The sequence below is a fragment of the Protobothrops mucrosquamatus genome, unplaced genomic scaffold (assembly GCF_001527695.2).
Source record: "Protobothrops mucrosquamatus isolate PMUCROS unplaced genomic scaffold, P.Mucros_1.0 scaffold695, whole genome shotgun sequence".
NCBI classification, from domain to species: Eukaryota; Metazoa; Chordata; class Lepidosauria; order Squamata; family Viperidae; genus Protobothrops; species Protobothrops mucrosquamatus.
In genome coordinates this window covers 89191-100640 of record NW_015386978.1, presented here as the reverse complement: position 1 = coordinate 100640, position 11450 = coordinate 89191, and the positions used below count along the sequence as shown (strand labels likewise).

Genomic DNA, 11450 nt, shown 5'->3' with positions numbered 1-11450 from the left:
TTTTCTCTCACTTTAAATCACCACAAAATAAAGAAGATGTTAATATATTTCAGAGTCAAAGTCAGAAACAATCCACTGTAAATCCGAACCTCCTGCTTAGTTCCGTCTGCTTAAAATTTAAGTCCAAATACCTTCCAACAGCAGAGGTGGGAGCTGCATCTGGCTTCGCTCCAAAAGAGGAGCGAAGGCGCCATAGGGCACGGAGACCGTCCAGACTCCGGGCGAGCTAGCATCTCTCAACCCCGATTATAACAAAACCGGGGTGAGAGGAAGCTCGAGCCCTATCCGGACTTGCTCACCCCCCCCTTTGCCCGAGGGACGAGGTTCCGAGCCAAGAGACAGCTAACGAACACTGTCTCTTCAGGCTTTGACGCGCTCCCAGGCGGGCGGCTAACAAAAGCCGCCATGCAATGCAGCCTGTCACCACCGGAAGTCCTCAAAGTTGCTTTTTCAAAAGGCAACGGGACTATTTTTTGAGGAGGAAGAAGAAGACATTTCACTTCTTGCCCAAAATGACTTTACATTACATTCCTTACAAAAGGCTCTTGATATGCAAATGTTCCATGGGGTTATTTCCTTCTCCATTAGCAAAAAAGAACTTCCAGGTTTCCAACAATTTATACAGGCTGTCACCCCATCTGGGGCAAATCAAGATGGCTTCATTAGAGATTTCTGGCACCAAGCTTTTGACTGCACACCAACAAATAATGGTATTTCTCAGGATGAGGAATGTACTGGAGAGGAACGACTGGGGGACCTTCTTGCACCCTTCTTTGAAACCGGCATACTTGGCCATAGTTACAGTATCTACAATGCTGTCTATGCCTTGTCTCAAGCCTTACAAGCTGCTTGCACAATTAGGACACATCAGAACATACAAAAGGACAGGGATCGAGTGTTATCAAAGATTGTAGAAGCCTGGCAGGTAAGAGTTCCACTTTCTCAATTCTCTTTTAAAAAGATTCTTCGTGGTTACAACAGAGTGCCAGGGCTTAATTTGTCAACAGATCATTTTAGACCAGCTGTCAAGGTTCTGATCAACAACAAAACACCTGAGAAACACCCCCCCTCCATTCCACGTGGCTGAAAATGGCTGCAGTCAGGCTCATGATAATTCATCTAATACCAAACTAATTTCATCAGTATCCCAACTCAATCCAGAAAGTGTGCCAGATGCATGGTACCATTTGAGCAATTATTTTACTGGACAATTCTTTATGACATGAAGCTTTAAATATACATGATGAAATATTTCTTTGCCTAGGTGGAAATAAATATATTCAGATGAAACCCTTTTTGTCATTTTGCTGGGTAGAAAACAAAGAGATTTGAAAATGTAGTGGCTAAAACTAGGCTCAGATGAAGCAATCAAATCATTTTTTTAAAAAACAGCATTGTTTTATTTATATGTATAAAATGAATAATACAGTATGTCCTGGGCACACAATAAAATTGAGCACCCGTTAGGAAAAGCAAAGCAGGCCTATATTCCTTTGACCCACTACATTGTAAGGGGAAGACAAAAGAAAGGACAGACATGGTGGGAAATGCAGGTGACATTGGAAAATTTTAGAGAAATTCATCCATGTGATTATAATATTAATTATTCCTTCATACTATATCAGAATACTAGCGGTACTATCTTTGTGCTAAGGTCAGTGAATAGAAACAATTTGGTTTTCTGGGCCACAGGTTCCATACTGAGTATTCTTCCTGTTGCCACTTTGGGTCAGTGCAGTTTTCTGTAAATGTTTTCTTCCAAGGGCATGTTCAGCAGTTCACATATATGGGGGCATCACATAGGTTTCACAATTAATGCAACCTTTAACAATCACAATAGTTTAAAGATAAGGAAACTAAAAATGTTTGTGTCTGTGTATCAGTGTGTGGGTATCTGTGTGTCTGAGAGTCTCTGTGTGTGTGTGTTTTGCAGGTTCCAATCCATGTTGGTTACCAGGACAGGAAGGTTAGTCTTCTCAGCTTTCAGAGCCCATCCTTGGGAAACTTCTGTCTACCAAAATGTGTGGTTTGAGCTATTCCATGCATAGTATCTATGTGGTACCTGTTGGTGTGTGACTTTTTAATGGGATGTTTATTTAGTTATTTATTAAATTTATATACCGCCCTATCTCCCTTGCGGGACTCAGGGCGGTGAACAGGCGATACTAAAAACCACGATAATAAATAAATAAATAGTTCATGGCCAGTTATTGAGTTGTTGGCTATTGTTTCCTTGTGCTTTCAAGTCCTCAGTTTCACATTGCAATGAACAAGGACATATATTCAATTTTGCAGCTACTAAGATTGTTCGCTGAGCAGGTACAAAAATAGTCAGGGAAATGATTCAAGCCTGTGAAACAGACCCCTTGTCAGTCAAAAGGAGTGTCGATTTCCACCAACTTAACAGGTACTTTGGAGCCGACAACTTGACATCACAAGGAAACAACAGCCAATGACTTAATAGCAATCACAAGTCCAAAAGCTCAGAAGATTAAACCTCTGGTCCCAGTGACCGACCTAGATTGGATCCTGAAACATTATTTGGGACACATATATTTGCCTTAATTCATGTCTGTGCATGGTGTGTGTGTGTTGATTGATATATTTAGAAAATGTATATGGCCACAAATCTTTTATGCAGAATCCTGGACAAAAGGCCACTTTGCCAAAGTATGAACCTCAACCACATCTACTCAACCTTAAAAAACTTTCACTAGCATTTCACAAATACGTTTGTTTCAGCATTTCTAATAACAAAGTTAACATCTGTCTACTTATCACAAACATTATGATTAAATTAACAGGTCAATCCTCCAGGGGCTGTCAAGATGCATCTGAAGGAAATATCAAGGACAAATGCAAGAATAGATACAAACCTTCAAGGTATTATTTCATACATTAGGATTTTGTATTTACTTGTTGTTCGTATCACATATATATAGTGCTTGTGGATTTTGTGCTAATAATTTTAGACTGCTGATCAATTCCACTGCTGACAGATTCTAAGTGGGACTTACTCCATCGTCCCACACCTGCAAGATATACAAGGAAAACTGTCTTAGAGGAGTTCTATAAGACAATTGAAATTCTGCTGAAGTCTCACACTTAGAGGACCAAGAGAAAATATTTTGGTTACCAAGATCTTCTGGTGCTTTCTTAAATTTCCAGGGAAGAACCCCAAAATAATTGAGGCTTAGGAAAAGGAATCACATTGATTATTGAGACATGACAAAATCTTAAGTAAGATCTCAATGTGGATAGCAATTATTCTGCTGTCTATAGCATCAGTTTGAATCTAGACTTCTGGCAACAGCAATATAGGAGAAGCCAAATGAATAGGAATGTTGGGGTTTATTGCTATATTACTGCTTCTAGACTTGGCCATGAAGGTACAACCTCTAAACTGCACTGGAGATGAAGCCCTTAAAATTCCACATGAATGGTACCAAGAGGGAGAACTTCTCATTGGGGGATTGATGTCCCAAGTCCATTACTTGTTCCCCGAAATTAGATTCAAAAGACATCCTTCTATGGAATCAGTTGACATCCCATAGTAAGAAATCACTCTCTTACCTGATTTTAATCTAGTCCTGCTCTCTTCTTTCCATTTCTGTAAAACACAGAGGTTCAATCAATGTATTCTATCAATGTGTGATGGGCAAATCTTTAATAGCAGTTTAATAAGTAAAAATAATGTGTTCATTCAACACCCAATATTCTAATTTCAGTTAAAAGGATAATAGAAAAGGGTGAGCTGATACGGAGTTGAGAACTGAAACCTCCTTATAGTTGAAAAAAGTACCAGCCCTAATTCACCATAACATAAAAGTCTCTATAATATTTTAAATATGTCTTTTCCTTAGACCATTAGAATCAGAAATGCATTGACTGTGGAATAAAAATAATTTCCAAAACCTTGGAGAGGCATTAGTTATTCATACCATGTCTCTATTTTTTCATGTATTGATTAGGTAGTTGAGGTCCTATTTCAACAAGATCACAGAGCATTTTACAATCTTTGAAAGAGCAAACCAAAGCTCAAACACAAAAGGAGAAACACAAAAGCTCAAACACAACAATAGGAGAAATGTGGGTTCTTTTACTCACAATCTTCTCTTAAGCTCTTAGAGCAGAAAAAAATTACTGTGGAAGGAAACACGAATTTCTAATTATATGGCTATATTCTTCAACTCTACATTCCTCATTATAAGATCTTCTATAATATACACTCATAAATTATTTCCACTCAGCTCAGATTTTCATGGAAAAATCAACCCTTTCCAATTTTAACCACTCAGTAACCTCTTCAAAGCTTTGAGGCACTTCTTCTACTATCCAAGATTTTGTCTCATTTCAAAGAGTAAAATGTTTAGTTTTTACAATTCTTATTACCCTTGATCTGATTGTGCAGGAGCTGCTCATTGTTATAAGATGAATGTTTTCTAATAATGAATTAAATGAAAGTTTACAGAGGATTAAAACTTGCATGGAACTCTAAAATCAAAATAATCTCTCATTTCCAAGAATGGGAAATAATAGGAATTCTTCTGTAGACTTACATGACAACTATTCAGTTGTTTCAGAAATGAAATCCTTCTGTAAAGTCTTTCATAGTTCCTCCTATTAATCTGAGATAGCTCAATAGCTCAGATTAATTAATCTGAGATAACTCATTACTTTATACTCAACTAAATAATTCACTCTTCCTTTAATTTATATGGGTCCATCACAGTTTAATTATTTCTTCAAGTGTACAATTAATACTTTATATAAAGATCTGAATCTTAAATTTTAAGAGAGAAATTGTGGAAATTCAGCAATATCTCTAATATGCACAACATAAGGGCAATCTAGAAAAGCAAAATCAAAACATATTTCATATATTTTTTCTCACTGCATATCTCTTTAGTAGCATAATGCATACCACAATTCTCTTTTGAAGCAAGTCACTTTATTTACAGTGTGATAACAAAGTTCTACCAACACATCTTGGCATTAGTGTTTGCTGTGAAAGAGATCAACAAGGATCGTCACATCCTGCCAAACATCACCCTTGGATTCCACATCTATGACAGCTACTCTGATGCACTAATGACCTATCGTACCACTCTGGACCTGCTTTTTAAGTTGCATGAAATTGTCCCCAACTATATTTGTGGGACTCAAAAGAAAATTATGGGAATCATCGGAGGGATGAGCCCTGAAACATCCATTCGCATGGCAGAAATTTTGCAGCTTTTCAAGATTCCACAGGTTGGAGCCATAGATGAGGATTGGTGGAATTGTGGAATTATTACTATCACACAGATTATAATCTCTTGATTTTCCCATCAAGGAACCTGGTTTATCAGATGTAGAATTTGACAAAAAAAACCAATATAAGGTGTAGATTTTCACTAATCTAACTTTCACTTCAGTATATCGCTGCTTCCAAAACTGATAAGATGAATCCACACTTAAATAATTTTAGAGGATATTTTAGAGGATATTTAGAGGATATTTTAATCTTCATATTATTGGGGCTACAATCACTGATTTTTATTTGTATATTTTAAACATAATGTACACAAGCATATTAGTTTAATATTTAAAAGTGTGAGGGATAATATATGGAATGTATTGACCTAGGATGAATTAAAACACTTTATTATGTTAGCTAAAGAAAAAGGGCTGAGATAGATAAAGATAGACAAGAGAGAGAGACAGAGAGAGAGAGACAGAGGGAGGGAGGGAGAGAGAGAGAGAAAGACAGAGAGAGTATATATTGAGGGAGAGAAAGTGAGATGATAGATAGGTAGACAAATAGACAGGAAAGTACAAAAATGGATATCTCGCATTTGGGAAATATCTAAACTAAATTAAAATATTAAGCTTCTATATTTTTGAAGCTAAAGTGTTTTAAATCAATAGAAATAAAATGCATTCATCCATACTTTCTCTTTCTCTATCATTCTCTCTCTTATTCCTCCTTTCTTTTCTTTAGATTTCATATGGCTCATTTCAATTGGTAGCGACGGTTGAATCACGTTTCCCCCCTTTTTATCGCATGGCCCCCGATGAAGCTCCCCAATACGATGGTTTAATTCAGCTTCTCCTGTACTTTGGATGGAAATGGGTAGGATTTGTCATTGTAGATGACAAACATGGAGAACATTTCATACAAACTCTGGAACCTATGCTCTCGGAAAATAAAATCTGCTCTGAATTCACAGAAAGGGTTGACAGAAATTTCCATTTTCATGAAGGATTAGACTTGGTTGAACGATGTGTGAGGCACATTACTTTGTTCACAGAGAAAACAGCAAATGTAGTTATTATACATGGAGAAAACATAGTCTTTATGTGGCTGGCCTCTACTCTACTATTGACTCCAATTTTTCTTTCAAGTGCTCTTGAGTCTTCACAGAAACATTCTGCAACAAAAGTGTGGATCACAATGGCACAAAATGATTTCACATTACATACCTTCCAAAGGGAGCTTGATATGCAAATGTTCCATGGGGCCATTTCCTTCTCAATTAACAAAAAAGAAGTTCCAGGTTTCCAACAATTTATACAGTCTGTCACCTTTTCTGGGGCAAATCAAGATGGCTTCATCAGAGATTTTTGGAACCAAGCTTTTAGCTGCTCCATACCAAATAAAGATGCTCCTGAAGAAGGGGACTGTACTGGAGAAGAAAGACTGGAGAACCTTCTTGCACCCTTCTTTGAAACCAGCATGCTTAGCCTTAGTTACAGTATCTACAATGCTGTCTTTGCTGTGGCTAAAGCCTTACAAGCTGCTCACACAATTAGGACACATCAGAACATACAAAAGGGCAGGGATCAAGTGCGATCCAAGATTGTAGAAGCCTGGCAGGTAAGATTTCCTCTTTCTCAGTTCTCTTTTAAAAGATTCTTCATGGTTACAACAGAGTGCCAAAATTAAAAGAGTCAACAGATCATTGTAAGTCAGCTATCTAAAGATAATAGATGTTCACGCATTACAAATATTGACCCACAGAAGCCGCCCTGAGTCCGCAAGGAGAAGGGTGGGGTATAAATTCAAATAATAATAATAATAATAATAATAATAATAATAATAATAATAATAATAATTGTCCTTTGCCTGCACATTTCAGCTTTTCCTTCTTTCCACACCAACTCAACTGATCTTTAAACCTCTTCTTCATTACTAATTCTCTGTACTATATTTTTTCCTATTGTTTCTTCTTACACTTTTCAAACTATCTTACAGAAATGTCACGAAACAAATTCACTGAGTACCAAAAGAGATTTTAGTATCCAACATGGATTATGGTCCAATAATAACAATTAGACTGTTTCAGTCCTCCATACTTTCTTATTTTGGGGAAAGAAACACTCCAAATTTAAAAGCAAGTATTGCGTGAGGCCATTTAGGAAACATATCTTTTTCTTTGTAACCCTTATCCTTTTTCTTCTGCAAGCTCCACTCATTTCTGCAGAGAATTTCCTTCAACAACAATGCTGGAGATGAAATTAAATTAAATGAAGAAGGGGTCCTAGAGGCTGGATTTGACATTGTAAATTTGGTTACTTTCCCAAACAACTCCTATATCAACATTCCAGTTGGAGAAATGGATCCACGAGCTCCTCCAGAAGAAACCTTCTGCATACATCCAGACAAAATTCAGTGGCATCATGAATTCACTCAGGTACCATAACATTGACCAAAAGACCCAATTTCATATACACTACTTTGCACAAATGTAGCCTTTCCTTTAGCCCATAGATAGCACTAGTTTTAGTATCCAATTACATTGCACTGCATCTCTGTCGAAGATGTGCAAAAACCGACGTATTGGCCTGTTTAATGTTGTATAATCTCATTCTTTAGAATTTCCAAATTTCCTGTGCAAGGAAATTTGCTCTCAGTTAGTTAAAGAAATACAGTTCCATGCCCAGATATTTGCCTTCCCAACTGATATCTAAACCTTGATATCTAAACTTTCATTCCCAAGAAAGAACTCATATGTAGCCAAATTTCAATAATATAATTAATGCTACCAGAGACAAAGTCTTTTCTTCAGTGAAACAAACAATTAACAATCTCAAACTCTCAGCTTTCTTCAAATCCTCAAAGTTTTAGGTTCTTTCCATTAGTTGCCAGTAAATTCAGTCAGCCAGATGTTTACACTGGATTTAGCATTGTTATCCATCTATAGAGTATTTCACCTCATTTAAATTTGTTATTAGTTGATCAGAATATAAAATTCAAACAAAATTAAAATAATGGGAAACTAAGGGAGGGAAATGGGAAAAGGAAAAACTGTGATAGAAGGGGAAAAAGAAAAAAAGGCATTGACTACTGACTCTTTTTAGCACAGTAGAGGATAAGAACATTACAACTTCAACTTTTCCTTTTACACAATAATAAATACTAGCCATTTTTATAAAAACAAACCTATCTAATCAGCAAAATCAAAATCAAAGTTTCATTTTTTTCCATCAAAAGCACAAAATCCTGAAGTGATTTCCAAATGGGAACAAAATTAAATATGTTCCTTTCTTTGAATAAAACAATCATTTTTTTACCTCTTCTTTCTTTTTCCTTTAGGTCCAGTAAAGTTTAGGAAATAATATATATTTCTGTTTGCACTTATTAATCTTCCCAAATTATCATCATTTATATTAACACAATTACTACGTTGTCCCAAGTTCTCTTACCAAAGGGGGAAATCCTTTTTTTAAACATCCATTTTAAAACTTTACTTTAAAAGTATTTCTAAAATCAGTAAATTCTACTACATCTTTTTTTACTTCCTCCTAACATTCCAACATTCAAATTCACTTTCAATAATATTTTAAAAACTTTAGGAATTACTAGAGAATTATATATGAAAAAAACATTTGCAGACCTACCTTATAAACAGCAAACTACTGTACATTAGAGATGTCATTCAATTTCATAAATCAGACTTGTAAAAATCCATCCTAACTTTAATTAGCTCATTAAATTTAAGACACTCCTCCCAGTTTACCTCATAGAATAAAATATTTTTCTTCTCTGGTATGTCTATCAAGTCTCCTTTTCTCAAGGAATGCTCAACCGCCTTAATATCCATGAAAAAAAAAAACCAAACTTTTTCTCTTGAGAGTAACATACAAAGAAGGGACCATACAAAGATATAATGACAACATAAAAAGCAAAGATAGATGAGAAAATGACATGAATGAAGACAGGGATAAGAAAGAATGGGATGTCATTCATCTTTGCCAAAAAGCTGGGTGAACAACATATCTTCAGAAATCTTTGAAATAATAAAAGGATGGGGGACCTTTGAATTTAGGAGGTACTAAGAAGCAACTTGAATGTGGAAGAATGTCGGAAATAATCAAAATCTGGATATAATTCTGGGCTGTAATGCATTAATTGAACGTAGGTTAAAATAATAAAAAATTAAATACAATTCAGTTGTATTCCTGGATCTGGCAGCCTTTTTCGTGGTTAAATTGTCTGAGTCTACTTCATGGAAGAGCTATCAACTGTCTCATTCATATTCATTGGCTCTAAACAAAAGCAAAAACAAAAGATTAATACTCATCTCTTTTTCTATTTGGGGATAGCTGCCTCCTCTCTCTTTATGTAATGATCCTTGTCCTCTTGGAGAAATAAAGAACAAGATTGAAGGGCAATCATTTTGCTGCTATGCTTGTGCTTCCTGTCCAGAAAAGATGATAACCAAACAAATGGGTAAGATTCATAGCATCCCAATGAACCTATGCCTAAAAGTTCATTTCAGATTATTTATTTATTTTTCTATTTGGAAAAAACTTCCAGATTTTATGCTTGTGATGGAAAAAATGAAACTCTGATTTTTGTTTTCCTGATTAAATAAGTTTGTTGTTATAGAAATAGCTAGTATATATACTACAGTGTAAAAAATAAAAAGTGAGGCTTTAATATTATTATCTTCTACTTGCTACAGGATTAATGTTTTTCCCCTTTCTATTCAACCTCTCTTTTTCTCTTTTATTTCCCTTGTTTCCCATCATTTTTATTATCCTTTGTATTTTATATTCTGATCAACTAATGAAAAAATTGAAGCACAAGAGTTACAAAAAGTTTTAGAAAACCCATTGGAGGGAACTCTAGAAAAGCAGTTCTGATACTTGAGAAAAGTTTAATTCTATTCAGAAACTCTTTTCTTCTTTTCAGACATGGAGATTTGTGAGAGTTGTCCAGAGGATCAGTTCCCAAACCAAGCTCACGATGAGTGTATTCTAAAGACAATGAATTTCCTCTCCTTTGAAGAGCCACTGGGCATCATTCTGGTGTCTCTGGCTCTTCTCTTTTCCTTCTCCACAGGTCTTGTGCTTGTAATTTTCATCAAGCAACGGGACACTCCCATCGTCAAAGCCAACAATCGCAACCTCACTTACCTTCTACTTACATCCCTCTTTTTTTGTTCCCTTTGCTCACTTCTGTTCATTGGACACCCCAATAGGGCAACATGCTTCCTCCGACAAACAACATTCGGCATCATCTTCTCTATTGCAATCTCTTCTATATTGGCCAAAACTATCATGGTCATTGTAGCATTCCTAGCATCAAAGCCAGGAAGCCTATTCCATAAATGGGTGGGGCAAAAGTTGGCCTACTCTATTATCTTGTTCTGCTCCTTCATTCAAGTAGGAATTTGTATTGGTTGGCTGGCTACTTCTCCCCCATTTCCTAATTTAAACATGGAGGCACTCCATAGAGAAATCATAGTAGAATGTCATGAAGGCTCCATCACCATGTTTTACTGTGTCTTGAGCTACATGGGCCTCTTGGCCCTTCTCAGCTTCATTGTGGCCTTTCTAGCCAGGAAGTTGCCAGACAGTTTTAATGAAGCCAAGTTCATCACTTTCAGCATGTTGGTTTTCTGCAGTGTTTGGGTGACTTTTGTCCCCACCTATACGAGCACCAAAGGGAAATATATGGTGGCTGTGGAGATCTTCTCTATCCTTTCTTCCAGTGCTGGCTTACTGGGATGCATCTTCATCCCCAAATTCTATATAATGATATTTAAACCTGAGCTCAACACTAGAGAGCATTTAATACATAAGAAATAGAACAAGAACAAGCAAATTGTTTTTAGATCTTATTATCTATCTAATAGTTAACTGGCTCTTTACATATAGCCATCTTCATAAACATCAGTTTAAAAAAAGTAATCTCATAGGGCTATGTTTCACTTTACTTTACTTTACTTTACTTTATTTAAATTTCTACCCCGCCCTTCTCCCAACGGACTCAGGGTGGCTTACAGCCATTTAAAACAATAGATAATACAATAAATACTAAATTTAAAAAGTAATTAAAACAAAATATTAATTGGCCATTTCTTTTTAAAATTGTTTTAAAAACCAGATTAAAATATCCCTTAGGCCAGACCTGCTAGCTTAAATAGCCATGTCTTGAGGGCGCGGCGGAAGGAGGGGAG

The 11450-nt window shown here is 36.0% G+C and overlaps 1 protein-coding gene across 1 annotated transcript; it reads left to right on the top strand.

Annotated features, from left to right (window-relative positions):
• The first annotated feature begins 6718 nt into the window (after positions 1-6718).
• LOC114922711 (vomeronasal type-2 receptor 26-like) lies at positions 6719-11079 on the top strand. Its single transcript, XM_029284533.1, has 4 exons — positions 6719-6859; positions 7449-7676; positions 9589-9715; positions 10181-11079. Exons 1-4 carry the CDS (start codon positions 6719-6721, stop codon positions 11077-11079), a joined length of 1395 nt encoding a protein of 464 aa, XP_029140366.1.
• The last annotated feature ends 371 nt before the right edge of the window (positions 11080-11450 follow it).